This window comes from Ictidomys tridecemlineatus, chromosome 11 (genome assembly GCF_052094955.1).
Source record: "Ictidomys tridecemlineatus isolate mIctTri1 chromosome 11, mIctTri1.hap1, whole genome shotgun sequence".
NCBI lineage: Eukaryota > Metazoa > Chordata > Mammalia > Rodentia > Sciuridae > Ictidomys > Ictidomys tridecemlineatus.
The window spans coordinates 128,595,974-128,612,964 of NC_135487.1; the positions used below are offsets into that span (position 1 = coordinate 128,595,974).

General features: G+C 54.6%; 2 protein-coding genes across 3 annotated transcripts; both read left to right on the forward strand.

Annotated features, from left to right (window-relative positions):
* Window positions 1-600: 600 nt before the first annotated feature.
* S100a2 (S100 calcium binding protein A2) lies at window positions 601-4,572 on the forward strand. Of its 2 annotated transcripts, none has more exons than XM_040287589.2 (3): window positions 601-736; window positions 3,273-3,420; window positions 4,322-4,572. In XM_040287589.2, exons 2-3 carry the CDS (start codon window positions 3,280-3,282, stop codon window positions 4,472-4,474), a joined length of 294 nt encoding a protein of 97 aa, XP_040143523.1. In that variant the 5' UTR covers window positions 601-736; window positions 3,273-3,279; the 3' UTR covers window positions 4,475-4,572. The 2 variants fall into 2 exon arrangements, with proteins under 2 accessions (XP_040143523.1, XP_005331315.1); XM_005331258.5 differs by lacking the exon at window positions 601-736 and adding an exon at window positions 1,907-2,061.
* A 10,321-nt stretch (window positions 4,573-14,893) lies between these two features.
* S100a3 (S100 calcium binding protein A3) lies at window positions 14,894-15,994 on the forward strand. The gene is made up of 2 exons (XM_078024954.1): window positions 14,894-15,145; window positions 15,569-15,994. The coding sequence occupies exons 1-2, from the start codon at window positions 15,005-15,007 to the stop codon at window positions 15,731-15,733; spliced, it is 306 nt and encodes a 101-aa protein (XP_077881080.1). The 5' UTR covers window positions 14,894-15,004; the 3' UTR covers window positions 15,734-15,994.
* The last annotated feature ends 997 nt before the right edge of the window (window positions 15,995-16,991 follow it).

The following is a 16,991-nucleotide window of genomic DNA, read 5'->3' on the forward strand; positions in this document are numbered from 1 at the left end:
CAGGCCCAGTGCCTGCTCGGTGAGCTCACCATGAGCAGGTGAGGGCAAAAGAAAACAGGTACACAAAAGACTCAGTGTAGCTGGGAGTGAGTGCTCGGGAAGGCTCTGTGTGGGACGGAACAGGTGGAAACCGAATCTGGCTGGGCCTGGGAAGGCTCTGTGAAGGGGAGAAGGGATCTTGGCAGAGGAGATGTAATGTGGGTGTGTGGGGGGGCATATTCTGAGCCAAGTGATGTCATCAGCCAAGGGTCTGGGTCACGGCAGCTGTGTCCAGCCCTGTACGTGCTCAGTGAGCAAGGCAGTCGGGCATCATCAGGCAGGTGGGAAAGCAGGGGGGACCGGAGTGCGGAGCACCTTGCTGCTGGCCCTATGGAAGAGCCGGTGCAGTTTGAGTAGGGAGGGACCCTCTGAAGCCCCCGTGAAATGGAACAATGGCTGTGCACCACGTCCCATTTGCCCTCACCCTAACTTACTTCATCTCCTGCTCCCCTTGGCCCCTAAGTCTCACACTGGCCCCCCGGGAGGACCAGCCGGCTCAGGGTCTGACCTCTGTGCTCTTGGTCTGCTCAGGCTGTGTGCTGCCATCATCCACGTCTAGACCTGGGTCCTTCAGTGGAGGGTCTCCATGCCAGGACTTTGGCCCGGGTTTTCCGGTGGCTGCTGCTGCCCTGGCGCTGGGGGAGTAGGGCGTGCCGCTGAGTCACTGCCTCCTGGGCATCTGGGTCTGGAACCTCGGGTGAGTCACCAAGGGGGGGGGTGTTGGGGGGTTGGGGGAGGGGAAGGTCTGTTTGACATCTGCAGTGGGGAGGGGAGCTAGGCCCACAGGAAGGGCGGTGCCCAACGGGGTTTAGGGTACACAGAGTGCGGGAGGTGGGTGCCCTGGGAGGGGTGGTGGTGAAGCTGAATCTTCCCTAAAACCTCTCCCCTGGGCTGGCTTGAGGGCCACAGTGCTCGCCCTTCTCTGGGCTTGGAGAGGGCAGGTGGGGAGTTGGGGGCGGTGAGGGAGGCTGTGGCTGGGGAAACTACCCAACTGCCTCTTTCCCGCTTCCGGTAGGGGTGTCTTCCCACCCACTCCCCACCTCTCCAAGCTGGAGAAGAGGAGCCCAGGGTTTTCCTGTTCTGCCCTGGACCCCTCCTGGGGGCTCCCTTGTGCTCCACACCGATGTTCGCTCCACTTTAACTGAGGCTGCATGCACAGCAATCCCCATTTCTCCCTGTGAGGTATTTTTAATTGCACCCAATCACTCTGTTACCTTAAAGTTACGTTAGAAGTAATTTTAGGTGGGGTGCGGTGGCTCACGCCTGTAATCCCCGTCGCTCAGGAGGCTGAGGCAGGAGGATTGCAGGTTCAAAGCCAGCCTCAGCAATTCAGTGAGGCCCTAAGCAATTTAGCAAGACCCTGTCTCACAATGGAAAGGTCTGGGGATATGGCTCAGCGGTTAAGTGCACCTGGGTTCAATCCTTGGTACCAAACAAACAAAAAACCAAAAATTTATTTCCTTTACTTCTTGAAGTCAGCATTGACCTCCTCCTCTTGATGCCCCCCAGCTGCCTTCTCTGGCCCCCAGCTTTCTAAGGGCAGCTCCGGTCGGCTTCTCTCTCACACATGCTCAAACACACACACATAAACACGCACACACATGCATGCACATGACCTTGGGGCTGCGAATTTCCCGCCTACTCTGGGTCACCAAGGCGTCGGAGCGAGCTGTGACTCACGGGCAGATCATGGGAACCAGGCCTGGCAGCCCCGGACCCCTGGCCCACGTTGCCCCTTTCCCATGACCTCTCGCTCTAGCTGCCCTGCCCTGGGTGGGCTCAGGGGCTGCCCTTAGCTGGCGGGGGCCCTCCTCCAGCTGGTGGAGGACCCAGCCATCTCTGGGAGGAAGGGGGGAGCCCAGGGTGAGTGGGGTGGCAGGAGGCCAGGTTGTGGGGCCATCAGGCCAGAACAGGTTCTGTTTCCTGAAAGCGCCAAGTCTGGGCGTGGGGCTGACACATAAATCCCCTTCCTGAGTGCCTGGCCACTCTGTTCCCTCCTGGGTCTCTCTGCCACCCCATCTGGTGAGTGCATCTCCGACTCGACCCTTGTTTCCATAGTTTTCTATCTCCAATTTCCTCGGTGGGATTGGCCTTGAGCCAGTTGGGGGGACCCTCTGTGAGTCAGATTGAGGGATCTTTCTCCAGGTTGTTCTGTGAGGTCTCAGTTTGGGGGTTACCCGTGGCCTTCCTCGGGTCTCTTGGTCGGGGCATGTTATTCTGAAGGAGTCCTTCTTCGGGGGTCTAGACCAAGGGCAGGTGATATGTGTGTGAGGGGTACTTTAAGAGAATTCTGAGTTGGTTTTGTTTTTGCAAAGTCCTGGCTAGTCCTTAATAAGGCTGAGGAACAAGGAGCAGGGGTCCCCGACACATGGCCCCACCCGGGTCCTGGCCTGGAATAGCGGCCTAGCTCTGCCCAGGTGAGGGCAGGCTGGCGGGCGGGGCTGGCCGCGAGGCCCAGGGCTTTCCCTGCCTCCAGGACAGCTCCTCGGCCTTGCGCTGGGACCTGCCTGACTCTGCAGGCTGACCTCAGCGTTCTCAGGGGGAAATGGAAAATGCCCTCTGAGGTCCATCCTTGTGACCCCAGATTCTACCTGGACCCCAAGGCACGAAACGTTTAGTTTCTTTAGTTCTAATCCCAGCAAAGTCCTCCGTGGCCCCTGCCCCCTGCCCGTGTCTTGCCAGCACACACAGCGCTCCAGGACTGAGGGTCTCCTGTGATCAAGGAGACACGTCCTCGTCTCCGAGAGCCCCTAGTCCGAGGGAGGCGACATCCCTGCCAAAGAGGCTCCCAGGCAGTCGGCAGCCCTGGCCCGAGGCACAAGAGACCCCTGGAGGGAGCCTCAGACTCCGGGAGCCATGGCTATTGCCCTGTGGTGCAGGGAGCCACCGGCCAGCCCTGTGCACACCTGTGCTCCCCGGAGCTTGGCACGGCTCTGGTCACCCTGTTAGTTCCCTTCCCAAGACTCTCAAGAGGGGGAGCCCTGCCCTCAGAGGTGTGTTCCCAGTGTGACTGTGCCCTTGGGGGACACGGGAAGGTTCAGCATCTGCCCTCATGCCAGGTGTGGGCACGACCCTTGCCCACGGGAGCCACATTGTGAGGGCGACATGGGGCCCCCACTTACAGAGGGGCTTGGTGAAGTAGGGGGGGCCAGGGCAGAAGTGGGTCCTGCTGGCTGGGCTTGGCCCCAGGTGACTTGGTGACGTCAACGTCATTGCCACTTCTCCGGCCCCAGGTCCAAGATGTCCAGTCCCCTGGAGCAGGCGCTGGAGGTGATGGTCACTACCTTCCACAAGTACTCTGGCCAAGAGGGCGACAAGTTCAAGCTGAGTAAAGGGGAGATGAAGGAGCTTCTGCAGAAGGAGCTGCCCAGCTTTGTAGGGGTGAGTGGGGCAGCCTGGGAGGGTGGGTGGGGCCGTGGGGGCGCGGGGCGGGGTGCAGGCTAAGTCTCTGCCTCTTCACTCCCGTGATGCCTGCTGGTGCAGAGGCCAGGGTGGGGTCGAGCTTGGTTCCCCTGGAGTGGGAACAAGGCCCGTGTGTGAGCGTTCTGTTTATGGCTGTCCCCTGCAGCATTCTTGAGAACTGTGTGCTGTTGGGGTCCTCAGAGTCCATCTGTCAATTCTCTTCACTGGAGAATTGAGCAGCTCAAAGCCCAGAGAGGGAAAGTGACTGGCCCAAGATCACACAGCTAGCCTGTGTACTTTCCCCTCCTCTTATTTTCCATATTTACGTGCCAAACCAAGAGGGCATGTAGACAGGATAACGCAGCAAAGACACGCACTCTGGGACATTTTGCAGAGAAATGCAGTCATTTCTCAATTTGCCCCTTGGTACCCTTGTACTGACTAATGGTAAAGTCAGGTCCCAGGCTTTGACCAGATGAGGCAGGTCTGTCCTTCCGTCCTCCCTCCCACTCTCCCTCTGTCCGTCCCTTATTTCCTTCCTACAATTTCCAAATCATTTTGGTTGTATAAAGAGCATTTGCTTCTCTGAATCCCATGCTGATCTGGGGGAGCAGCAAGCCTGTGTCCTCATCAGCAAAATGGGGTCATGATATCCAGCTGGTTGGGCTACAGTGGGGGTTAGAGCCGGTGGGCACTTAGAGGCGTGTCCAGCATCCCCCTACCCCAGGAGGGTGTGCGGGAGACCCCTGCCCACCACGTCCCTGGCAGCCAGTGGAGGGAGTGCTGGGCCCTGGCTTGGGGGCATCGTTCTGGCTGTGGCTCTGGTGCAGAGTGGGGCAGGAGCCAGCCTGGCCATGACCCCAGTCCTTCCTGCTTTCAGGAGAAGGTGGATGAGGAGGGGCTGAAGAAGCTGATGGGCAACCTGGATGAGAACAGCGACCAGCAGGTGGACTTCCAGGAGTATGCCGTTTTCCTGGCCCTCGTTTCTATCATGTGCAATGACTTCTTCCAGGGCTACCCAGACCGGCCCTGAGGACCCACTCTGGACTTGGGCCACTAGTCTCTTGGGTTCAGGAGGACTCTCCGTCCCTTTTAATTTTGTACTCAATAAAGATTTTTATTTGTTGGTAATACTCTCATTGCTCAGTGCTGCCCGGTCACTTTCCTGGTTCAGTTAAAGTGCCGGGAACTGGGGGCTTCCTGAATCCCACCCGGTTCTGCACCTTGACCCTCCAGGTCAGAGCTGTGCCTTCGGCCCTCGTTCTGAGATTTCAGACACCGATAAAAGTCTGGGAATCAAAATATTTTTTTCAACATTTTATTTCGCCAAATAAAGATATTTTTAAAAAAAGGCAAATGCCATCGACCATTCCTGACATCTCATAAAAAGAAAAGTTCAGTTCCAACCCAGAAGTGTCCAACCTCAGAATAAAGGACAGACTTCAATACCGTGAGCAAGGAGTGGGCCTAGAAGCTGGTGGGAGACATGAATTGGCCTAAGCAGCCCTGCCAAGCTTCATTTTTGAGGACTCTTTGTCAGATTATAGGCCCTAGGCTGTGTACTTATTTTCATAAAAGCTATACTTATTTTTGCATCTGCTTCCAGATTGGCTAGCTCTGTTTTGAGTTCATTCCTCTCCTGTTGATCTCTGCTAAAAGCTCCTAGGGAGCTAGCTCCTTCCAAAATTCTTTCTGTTCCCCTACCATTTTCTCTAAAACCGTAGGCCAGGTTGCCACAGGTTCTGCGTCCTAAGGGACATCAGGTGACACTTTGTCCCGACGCTTTGCCACGTCATAACAAGGGTTACCAACCTTCCAGTCTTGATATGGTTTTCTTTGTAGTCTTTTTCCAATTTCACGTTTTATGTTCTTCTCCTTGTTAGATTCTATTTCTAGTTACCAAATGCTCTACCAGTTAGTGATGTATTTGGTTTACAGAGAGCCTGACTAGTAACGTCATATGTAAACCAGCATTTTTAATGCCTCACACAATAAGCCGTCTGGATAGGTCGGTCATGTTTGGCTCAGTGGCTCAGAGATGCTTTACGGGTTACCTGTCGACGTACAATGAACCAGCCCACTGTATGGTGCCTTAAAACACAAATTGGTTGTCTCTAATGGTTCTGTGGCTAGCCTGGGCTTAGCTAATGGGTCTCATTTAGGATGTCTCATGCGCTTGGTATTGGGAGTCGGAGTGGATCATCTGAAAGTTCTGATTGGCTGGGCATGCTTGGTGCAGTCGGAAGTGAGTCACACACAGGTCATCAGTTCCTTGATGGAGCCCAGTGCGACTCTGTACATGGTTCTCCTGGATCCTGGCTCTTGGCTTCATGTTCTGAGTCAACTCTTTTTTTCCCCGTAAGAAATGTCTGGGCTGGTCATGGTGGTGAACACCTGTAATTCCGGCTACTTGGGGAGAGGCTGAGGCAGGAGGATCCCAAGTTCAAGGCCAGTCTGGGTAATTGGGCAAGACCCTGTCTCAAAATAAAAAAAATACAAAGGGCTGTGAATATAGCTCAGTGGTAGAGTGCCCCTGGGTTCAATCTTCAATATTTGGGATGGGGATGAGAAGAGAGAGAAATGTCTGTTTTATAGGTAAGTAGCTTTCTCTATTTCTTCCCTATAAAAGGCTAAAGACTCAAAACTCACTCTCTCTCTCTCTCTCTCTCTCTCTCTCTCTCTCTCTCTCTCTCTCTTGAGTTTTCTCTGTTCCTTTCTTTCCAAGATGATACAATTCCTTTAAAAATATTGTGGACTCCCTGTGCACCAATTTATAATTAGATGAAAGCCACAGCTAGAAATCCCTTTGAGCCTGATCTCTTTTTACCTTCGGCTGAGAGTCAGGGTGCTGTGAGGGAATGTTCTTAAGACCCTTACAAGCCCTTCTCTGCAACGGTCCAAGTGGCACACTTCTAAAAGTATTATAAGCCAAAATGGTGGGTGCTGTGGTGCAAACCTGTAATCCTGGTGGCTTGGGAGGCTGAGGCGGGAGGATGGAGCGTTCAAGCCTACCCTGGGCAATTTAGCCAGACCCTAAAAGCTCAAAAGGCTGGGAACCTAGCTTACTGGTAAAGAGCCCCTGGGTTTAATCCACAGTACTGCAAATAAGTAAATAAATAAAATAAAAATAAAAATAAATAAAATTACCAGAAGCTGTATTTTTTATTTGAGAAAGCTTCGGAAGTTCCCCTTAAATCTTTCTGAGTCTCACGAAAAGGCCTCACCTTTGATTTCAGTTTTACCTTGAGACCCCTTCACAGGCAGAGGCCTGGAGTTGACCTTTGCCCTGAGACCCTTTATGACTTTGAGACGCTTTTGCTGGCTGGAAAAACTCCAGTGGGACCTCAGTATTTCCTCTAAGTTCTGCTAAAAACCGAAATAGGTCCTTGTTCGCTTCAGCTCTCTCTTCTCATTTTTAATCAAAGGCAGCCAGAAGAGACAGACAGGCAACTCCACTGTTCTTCTAAGGTCTTCTTGTCTGGGATCTAGAAACGTTATCAGGAGCCTTTTCTATTTCCCATCAACACCAGATGATGGTGTTGCCAGACATCTCACCGCTACCTAACAGGGTCTCCCTTTTCTCCAGCTGCAGGGATGATTATTTTTTGGCTGTCATTCAAATTATTACCAACTAATTACCTTTTTAAGGTCCTCTCTGCTTTCACCCGTTGCCTGGTCCCAAAGTTAATGACACCTGTTTAGTTTTTTGTACTAGCAGAATCTTCCTGGGGCACTCTACCACTGGGCTACATCCAGCCCTTTAATTTTTTTTTTTTTTTTTCAAATTCTGAGACAGGCTGGTCTCTAAATTGTCCAGGCTGGTCTCCAACTTGCGAGTTTCCTGCCTCAGCCTCTCTGAGTAGCTGGGATTATGGGCGTGCACCACGGAGCAGGGCTAAAACATGGATTGGCTTGAATGAAAAAGGAAGAGGGGGACGAAGAGTGGACAGATAATAGGCAGTGTTTTTCTGAATTGTTTTCTTATTTTTCTTCCTTCCCTGGGAAATCGGCTGCTTGGGAACCACGTGCAGAGTAGCTCAGGCTCAGTTCTCTAGGATGGAAAGGACCCAGGAGAAGGCGCTGGAGACCCTCTGGTTCTCACCTACTCTTTGGCCTTAACTGCCCACTGAGCCCGGTGAGGCGAGGCTGGGCTGGCCTGCAAGGACAAGTGGTCTCTTTTCGAGGCCATAAACAGACAGAAGCCCACTGTCCTCAGACCCTGCAGGGAAGGAGCGAGTAGACACAGGGCGGGGAGTCGTGATGGTGGTCAGCATCTCTGCTCAGTTCTCAGAGCTCCTTCCTGCACGCTGTCATCTCAGCCTCTGGCAACCCCTCAGGAACGATCACTAGGCCCTGTTTACAGATGGAGAAACTGAGGGGGCGCAGCATCAGCCGTTTGTGGAACACCCTCAGGTGCTCTGTGGGGCCTACCCAGGATCCTCCCAAGACTGGACAAGGGATGTGCTGTTGGTTCTGCACACCACGATGAGGAAATGGACCAGAGAGGGTAAAGAAGAACTTGAGCCACGTCTGTAAGAAAAGTCTGCATGTCCATGGGGCACTGGGGGGGGGGCACTGGGCCTTCCTCTGCTTCCTGCAGCCGAGTCCAGAGCCCTGGGCTTTGTGTGAGCTCAAGGGACCGGGCTGACCAGAGGCCAGGTGCTTCTGGTCTTCCCGCTCTGATTAACAGGGGGCAGGACCACTCCCTGGTGGCTGGATCCTGCAGTCTGATTTCTTTTGGACTTCTGGTCCCCGTGGGTCCTGGCTTCTCAGCCCTGGATTCTGGAACTGCTTCGGTTGGTGGAGACTGGCTTCAGCTGACTGCCTCCGGAGTTGTCCCCAGCTGGGCATGTCCCAAAGAAAGCTGATCTCCATTCTTCTTGGGTGTTTGACAAACTAACAAACAAGGCACTTTTCTAGCCACTCCCAACATTCTTCTTTCCTTCCCCCCTGTCTCCAAATCTCTGTGCTGAGGCAGAGAAGGAAGACCTGTGGCCAGACTCTCCCTTTCCCTGTGAGACTGCTGTTGGGAGGAGAGTTAGGGACTCTCACCTCCTGTGATGTCCTACTGGCCTTTGCTCCTTTGGGTTAGCCCCCGACAGTTCATTAACAGTCCAAGAAAAGGGAAATGGAGGGCAAAGGTAGATTTCCTTACCAAAGTCAAGTCTGTTTACTTGTTGCTCAGTTCTTGATTACAAGTTGTTGGGACAAGGAAAAGATATGTGGGAACACCGGCAAGAGGAGAGGATGGGCTAGAGCCCTGGGTGGTGGCGAGACCCAACCACCTGAACTTAGTCTGGGTTTCAGGCTCCTTTTATCCTCGGGCAAGGGGAGGGGACTCCTTGGTTTTGGGAAGGATCAAGGACAGATGGCCATGTGCCTCTCCACGCTCGGGAATGGGGTGCTGCAACGTATGCTGTAATCATAAGACGCCATGCCCCTGTGAATTTTGGAAATCTTTATCTTGATATCTTTAGCCTTGAAGTGGGAGGAGAGAAAGTAGGGAAATTTAGGGAAAATCAATCTTGTACTAGTTCCAGACAAATGTTCCTTAAATGACTAATATGTCTACACGTGAAATTGAGCAAAAATCTGACCCAATGGTCAGATTGGGGGGGAAGAAAAAGGAGGAAATCCTTTTTTTTTTTTTAAGTTATTCATGACAGTGGAATGTATTTTGACATATCAAACATGCACGGAACATCACTTTCCATTCTTGGGTTGTTCGTGGTGTAGCGTTCCACTGGTCTTGTATTCCGATATGAACATAGGAAAGTGAAGTCGATTCACTCTACTGTCTTAAGAGGAAATCTTAACCAAAAGTCAAGGCACAGGAGACAGACACAATAAGAAGCAGAGATGTGACAGACACTTGTCCAGCCGCAAGTGAAGAGTCAGTACTTTTAGCAAAAGTGGCCAGTAGGTCCTTGAAAAGACCCCAGCTATCACCATGACCCACATGACGGAGTGTCACCTGTAGCTAAGCTGGTGGGAGACTCATAATGTATTGTTCAGTTACATCACTTCCCAAATTATTAATTTTTTTTTTTTTTGGTACTGGGGATTAAACCCAGGGGTGCTTAACCACTGAGCCTTTTCATTTTGAGACAGGGTTTCACTAAGTTGCTGAGGCTGGCTTTGAACTTGTGATCCTCCTGCCTCAGCTTCCCAAATGGCTGGGATGATAGGCGTGCGCCACCACGCCTGGCAAAATGAGTGTTTTTTTAAAGTTAATTAAGAGCGAGTGAAGTTAGAGGGTTTATTTAGGCTTTTCCTCAATTACAAGCTCGGACATCGAAAAGTGATTGAACTATGAAATGGACGTAGTCAGCTGTTGATTTGGCAGTCAAAAAAAAAAAAAAAAGGACAGATATCCAGGTGTGGTGGCACCTACCTGTAATCCCACCTACTCAGGGGGCTGAGGCAGGAGGATCAAAAGTTGGAGGCCTGCCTGGGCAACTTCAGAAGATCTTGTCTCAAAATTAAAAAAATAAAATAAATAAATAAAATAAAGATTACTGGGGATGTAGCTGGGGGAAAAGTACTGGGGGAGGGAAAAACAAAACAAAAGAGAGTGGTAGGTCTAAGCGTCACAGACTCCCGGATCCCAGCCCAGGTCTTCTTTTCTGAGTTCTGTAGAGTCCTGCCTGGCTCCAGCCCTATCTGCAGTCATCCAATATCCCTCCCCAGGCGTTCCCTATACTTGGCTCAGGAGACGAGAAAGGAGGTCAGGCGTTGGGAAAGGTTCTTTGGCCCCATGGGGCTATGGGATTGGAATGATCACTCTGTCCCCGGGACTCAGGCCTTTTGGGCACAAATGCAGGCACTGCCCGGGTGCTCAGGACACTTCATTTTATCTTTCCCTGAGGCCCAGGACAGACAGTGACCTTGAGGTGGATGATGCAGTTTCCAGGGAACCTGGTGAAATGATGGCACTGACAGTGGGGACAAGGGGCAGGGGACAGTGCTCTAAGACGCACCGCCAGACAGACAGCATCGGCAGGGGACCCCGAGACCTCTCACATGGCCCACAGTGACAGCAAGTGAAACAAAGCCCTTCGACACTGGATTCTTAGTCTTCTCCGTCTCCTCTCCCTTCTTTTTTTCTCCACTGGGAATTAAACCCAGGGTCGCTTTACCACTGAGCTACATTCCCTAGTCCCCCACTCTGTTGGTCCTGGGGATTGAACCCAGGGATTCTTTTTTTTTTTTTTAATTTACAACTAAATAAATATATATATTTATTGGTTGTTTAAAACATTACAAAGCTCTTGACATATTGAACCCTGGGATTCTTTACCACTGAGCCACATCCCCAGCTCTTTTTATTTTTTTATGTTGAGACAAGGTCTTGCTGAGGCTGGCTTTGAACTTAGGACTCCTGTCTCAGCCTCCTGAGCTAGGGCATTACAGCTGTGCGCCACCGCACCTGGCCCTTTTTCTTCCTTGAGTCAGTCTCCCTAAGTTGCCCAGGATGGCCTTGAACTTGCCGTCTGCCTGCCTTGGCCTCCCAATCTGCTGGACCACGACCAGCTTCCCATGAGATCTGTAAGGTAGAAATCTTCCAGATCCATTTCAGAGGCAAAGAAAGTAGTGCCCTAAAAGGGTAAAGGCACGCGTGCTGAGGTCAGTTGGTGGAGAGCGGTGGAACTCTGAGTGAGGGTCCTTCCATGACGGTCCTCCGATTCCCGCGGGTTGGTACCCAGCCCACCCTCAGGAGTCACCTTCCAGAGTGAGCTCCTTGCCCCTCTGCCGTCTGCCTGGCCTCTCCCAGCTCTCCCAGGGGACAGACACAGGGCGGGGCAGCCATGTCCAGCAACATTAAAGGCTGGTAGATAAGCACGTGGACTTGGGAGCCTGGCTCTGGGTTCTCCCCTGACCACCCAGCTAAAGCAGCCTCTCACCAACACCATTTTCTTTCTCGTAACTCTGCTTCATTTTCCCTCTTGACATTAAGTCACCAGCCTGTTAAACATTCATTTGTTACTGTCTGTTTCCCCGGCTAGATTCATCTCCCTGGAGCAGAGACTGTATCTTTCTTTTCTTTTTTTAAAAATATTTTTGACTGTATCTTTTTTTTTTCTAACATTTTTAGTTGTAGATGGACATAATACCTTTATTTTGTTTATTTAATTTTTTTAATGTGGTGCTAGGGATCGAACCCAGGGCCTCAGCAGCGCTAGGCAAGCTCTCTATCAATCACTGAGCCACAACCCCAGCCCCTGGACTGTATCCCTTTTGTTCATGGTGCCAGGTGCCAGCACAGATGCCTCTGAATATTCACATGGTCCTGAGCCTGCCACTCACTAGGTATGTGGCCTTGGGCCGATTAACCCCCCTTGGTCAACAGGCCCTTCCTATGTACTGGGCAGCTATTTATTCCATGAGCGTTGTATTTATCAGCTCATTTCAGCCCCACAACAAACTTACGTGGTCGTTACTACTACTGTCCTCCGTCATTGGCAGAGGAAGCCCCGGGAGCAGAAGTGAGCCACTTCAGGGGGGAAGAAGTGGTTGACCTAGAACCAAATTAATTGTTGGCTCAACAGGGCCCCCGCTTCTGAGGCCTGACTGTCTCTGCCTTCTTCCCTGCTCCCCGTAACTCCCTGCCCATAAAACAGGGTTAATCACAGCTTGTCCTTCCCTTCTGCCCGTCTCCAGGGGGTGGAGGTGACGGCCCCGGCGAGGCTGGGTGCTGGGCCCGGGTGAGGTCAAGTGTCGTTAGCTGCCTCTGTGGGCATGAGGATGTCTTCACTGTCCTGGTTGTCCCCTCCCCACCCCACCCTACTCTCCTAGGTCTTCAGTCTCTTTCTGTGAATCAGGGAACTTAGGGGTAGAGGGAGAACAGAGAACCGATGTGAAAGGATTTCCATTTCTGGTCATCTGCTCAAGCAAAAAAACAATAAAAAAAAAAAAAAAAAAACAACAACCAGAGGAAATTCTGGATACAATTAAAATCATCTATTTTTTCAGAGACTCGCCAAGGCAGTAATGATGAGTAGGTCAAAATCTAAGCGAAAAGCAGAATCTGGGAGGTGAACAGGGCACCGGGCCTCATGCCCTGAAGGCGTTGGCCAAGCCAAGCCAAATCTGGGCTTTGGGGATTTGGGAAGAGGGAAGCTGAAGCCCAGGGTTCACGGAGGAGGCAGCACAACTGAAAGACACCCCACAAAATGCTGGAACCCTAAAGGGCTCCATGCTTAAACTAGAAGGCAGAGGACCTGCACACCCCGCAAGGATAGTTGTCCAAGGGCCGAGCAGAGCAGAGCGACTCGTCAGGAACGCAGCCCAAGTGGCTCTCCAGAGTCTGAGGCCCAGGTTCCTTCGCATCAGCTGGGGCGGAGGGCTAGAAAACTCAAGCCCAGGCTGCAGGAGGCCCCCTAGGAGGAGCATCCTCTGCCTAGGCACCAGGACACCCCCCAGTAACCTCTCCCAGGGGAGCAAGCAGTTCATACGCAGCCTCCAGCAAGCCGGCAGCAAGGGATGTGGAGAGAGGTCGGGCAAACAGGGGTCTCCCTGGCCTTTCTTCCCGTTTGAGGATGAGGGCTTCCCCCGATGGTCGCCAAGGCACCTCCTTGCACGGAGGCTCTGGGGTGCAACCTAAAAGAGGCGAACGTGGGTCCCCACCTTGTACTGTGGGTGCTTCTTCAGAGGGAAGAGACGGGGAGAGGGATGGGAGGGATCAGCCAGCCATGGCTGGAAGGACACAGGCCCCAGTTCCCACTCGGGGTGGGAGAGGGGTGAATGGGGAGTGGTGTTTGAGGCCAGAGCGGGCCTTTGATGTGTGCGTGGATGGTGGGCGGTGGGCCTGTGATGGGGACTGCTGGGGGAAGCGCGCAGGTGAGCCCCTGGGGGCAGCCTTAGCATTGACCTACTTGGGACTCCCATAATTACTGCCCTCATTCCTGGGGAAGGTACAAATAGGGATGCCCTGTCCCTAGGCTTCAGGAACTGAAACGCCAACACTGTGGTGAGTGGTGGCCGCTTGGTCCTTCCCTGGGTCGGCTGTTAGGGTAGCTCAGGGGGCCTCCCCGGTAGCCAGCCTGTCTCCTGACCCAGCGTCTGGGCATGGCGGTGGGCAGAGAGAGGACCACACGGGTGATGGGGCGAGGGAAGTCCTACGTGGTGGTTCAAGGGTTCTCGGGTGTCATGAAGGGCTCTCTGGAGGTTCAGGCCTGGGTGTGTGTGTGCAGAACTGAGGTCTGGCTCCAGGAGCGGGCAGTGGGCTGGAAGTTCTGGTGGAGCCCTTAGTTGGCTCCTTGCCCTCTCCTTGCTCCCTGGCTTCATTCCCGGGGATGGGTTGGGACACGCCAGGGCTGTGGGGAAAGGTTCCTGCCAGGCTCCAGGCCCTAAGCTTCTGAAACAGTAGCACAGGTGGTGCCAGGCAGACTGGCGGGAGCCCAGGAGGGCAGGCTGTGCACCCCAGAGGCCCCTGACTCCCGGGGACCATGGCCCTTCCTCTCCAGGGAACGTGCATACCTCGCTCTAACCCCGGGCTGCCACAGAGAATTAGGACCCAGCAGGCTTGGCACCCCAGCCCCCTACGTCCCTGCCAATCAGGATGGCCATTTGCCCCCGCAGAAGGGGAACGGCTGGGGACAGAGTATGGCCCTGTCTGTCCCGTGTTGCAGGATGCCGTCCCCCGGGGAAGCAGGAGTGAGTCATCGGCTCACATGGAAACAACTCATCTTCCTGGCTGCCCAGGGTTTCCCTCGGCTGCAGCAGTTATCCTGGAAGGGCATGGAAGGGGACAGTGAGATTTAGGGAGGGGTGCAATTCCAGGCTGGCTTCCCCTCCATCAGAACTGGGCCTTCTATCTCAAGACCCCCCAGGGGTCTGAGGATGGCCTCCCCCACGTAAGGACGGTCACAGATGGCAAATCCCTGAGCGGGCCAACTCCCCAGAGGCCTTCTGGTTCATGTCCCTGCTAGGCCTGCGGGGGGACGGAGCCCCCTTAAGGCCTCTGAGACCCGAGGGAGAAATGGCTCGCCCAGGTGCTCGCTGGCGGGGCAGAGGCTCCCAGTGATTCTCTTGACTGCAGCTTCCTTGGGTTCGGGGCAGGAGGCAGGGGGTCTGGGGGTTCCTCTCAGACTGGCCCCTCCCTGCCCGTGCTCAGCTCCCCCAGGGCCTGAGGGCAAGGACCTCCTACTCAGGTTCCTTCAGGAAGGGGCTCTGGGGTCCTGAGGGGAGGAGACCTCTAGGTGGGAGCAGGGGACGCCGAGCAGGGGACTGAGCCACTGTGGGTCAGAGAAGGTGGGCAAGTGTCAGGGAGACCCCAGGGAGCTCCGCTGTGGGGGTGAGGAGTTTGCACTGATGCTGGGAAGTGAGACCTCTTTGTCCAGGAGAATCACAATGGGGGCAGCGGGAAGGGAACTAGTGTGGTCAGGGAGGGCTGCTGGGAGGAGGAGAGCTTGGGGGGCCTGAAGCCTGGTGGAGATTAAGTCGGGGAAGAGCCCCTGGGAAACACCAGGAAGGGGTCCCTGGGGAGTTCCGCGGGCAGAGGCGAGCAGAGGAGCTGGCTGGCCTTTGCTGCAGCTCACATCCTTGCTCTGTGACAGTGAGGATGGCCCGGCCCCTGGAGCAGGCAGTAGCTGCCGTCGTGTGCACCTTCCAGGAATATGCAGGACGCTGCGGGGACAAGTACAAGCTCTGCCAGTCGGAGCTCAAGGAGCTGCTGCAGAGGGAGCTGCCCACCTGGACCCCGGTGAGCCCCGGGCTGCCCGCCCTTCCCTGACAGCAGAGAGGCTCTGCTTGGACTTTGCAAAGAGGGACCCGTGGACAAGCAGGAGTGTAGGGCAGCAAGCGGGCAGAGGAAGGGAATTGACACAGCACAAGCCTCCGTTTCCTCATCTATAAAACGGGGTGACGGTCACTGCTGCTACTCTGCAGCAGGGTTTGGGGAGGATCAAGTGAAAGCTCCGTGGAGAAAGACTAAAACAGCAGGCACTTGACAGTGAAGAGCAGGCCCTGGGGAAACGGCTGAGAAAGGGGGACAGAAATGGGAGGCTGAGGTTGGTGCCCAGGAGGCTGTGGGTTGTGGGGGGAGGGGAAGCAATGCGGGGGGGGGGGTGCTCTTCTGCCTTCCTAATCCTGCTCGTGCATCCCTTCCCCTCCCGCCCTGGCACAGACTGAGTTTCGGGAGTGCGACTACAATAAATTCATGAGTGTCCTGGACACCAACAAGGACTGCGAGGTGGACTTCGCCGAGTACGTGCGCTCGCTGGCTTGCCTCTGTCTCTACTGCCACGAGTACTTCAAGGAGTGCCGCCCAGAGCCCCCCTGTGCTGAGTAGCCCCCACCGGGGGCTGGCCTTGGGCAGTCTCCCACGCCCTGCCTGTCCTTCCTCCGGTCACTCTTTGGATCTGGAATGGCCCAGGTTCACCCATTTTACCCAGGGCTCAGAGACCTTCCCAGGATGCCCAGATGCCCGGCTGGCGAGGTGGGGGGGCAGCTATCAACCCCCGCTGCCTCCCTGCTGTGGACGGAGGGGTGGGCTCTGAGGCCAGGCCCAGCAGGGTGTGCACAGGCGATGCCAGGGGGGAAGGGCCTGTCTAACCCTAATAAAGCCCTGGTGTCAGCCTGGTTGGTCGATTCTTCTGCGAGGACACGCTGGGCCTTGGGACAGAGTGCTGCTGAGCTCTTTGCTCCTCTCTGGACTTTTCCACTGGAGGAAGGAGGCTGAGGGCGGGAGTCGGAGCTCCCCACGGGCCTGAGGGCAGTTTCAAATGCTGCAGAAGCACTGGTCTCCATGGTCCAGCAGGAGGGGTGGGGTCACTCCCATCCAGGGGACCCTGGGGAGTCCCTCTGCCTCGTCTTTGAGGGAGAAGCCCCCATCCTGGGCTATCAAAAAGGGAGGGTCGTGGTGGGGGTGCAGGGGGCGAAACTGAACCCTCATGACGGGATGTTCCCAGGAGGAGGGTGGGGCCCAGGGGGTGGGGTGGGGCCGTGGGAGCCCAGAGGGCAGCACTAATAGGATTAGGGTGTCTGAGGTGTTTGCTCCCAGCCAGGGAGGCTTCTCTGTATGGGAGGGGGGTATTTTGAGACAAACCCCACCCCTGAAACCACAGTCCCCTGGGGGCCTTAATGCCCACCACTGGTCCTAATCAATCCTGAGTTCCTGCCGCACCTTGAGAGGTTAGCCCGTTTCTCGCCCACCCCCAGCCCCCCTCGCCACCTGGCTTCTTTATTCCTGACACCCATCCCCATCTTTAACGGCCCCTCCTGACCCCTTCTCTGAACCTTGCAGCCATTCCTGAGCCCCACAGCTCACTCCCACCCACCACTCCACCACACCTCCCCCAGGAGCGGTCCCAGGGAAACACCTGGGGCGTCCCATCCCCTCCTGGACCTGCTCCCCCACACTCACACCACCGCCATCCTGGTCTGGGGAGGGAAGGAGAGCTTACTAACTGGCCTGGGCTCCCCTCCCAAGTTCCTGGGCCGCCACGTTCCCAAGGCCATTTCCCACCTGTCACCGTGTGGGAAGGGCTTCCCTCTCCTATCTGGTGGGCTCCTCCCTCCTGTCCCCACACCTCAGCACAGACGGCCCT

Excerpts from the sequence above, each read along its gene's own strand:
- S100a2 (XM_040287589.2), top strand. The coding sequence starts at position 3,280 with ATGTCCAGTCCCCTGGAGCAGGCGCTGGAGGTGATGGTCACTACCTTC. Across the intron at positions 3,421-4,321 it reads AGCTGCCCAGCTTTGTAGGG|GAGAAGGTGGATGAGGAGGG; the intron begins GTGAGTGGGGCA and ends TCCTGCTTTCAG.
- S100a3 (XM_078024954.1), top strand. The coding sequence starts at position 15,005 with ATGGCCCGGCCCCTGGAGCAGGCAGTAGCTGCCGTCGTGTGCACCTTC. Across the intron at positions 15,146-15,568 it reads AGCTGCCCACCTGGACCCCG|ACTGAGTTTCGGGAGTGCGA; the intron begins GTGAGCCCCGGG and ends GCCCTGGCACAG.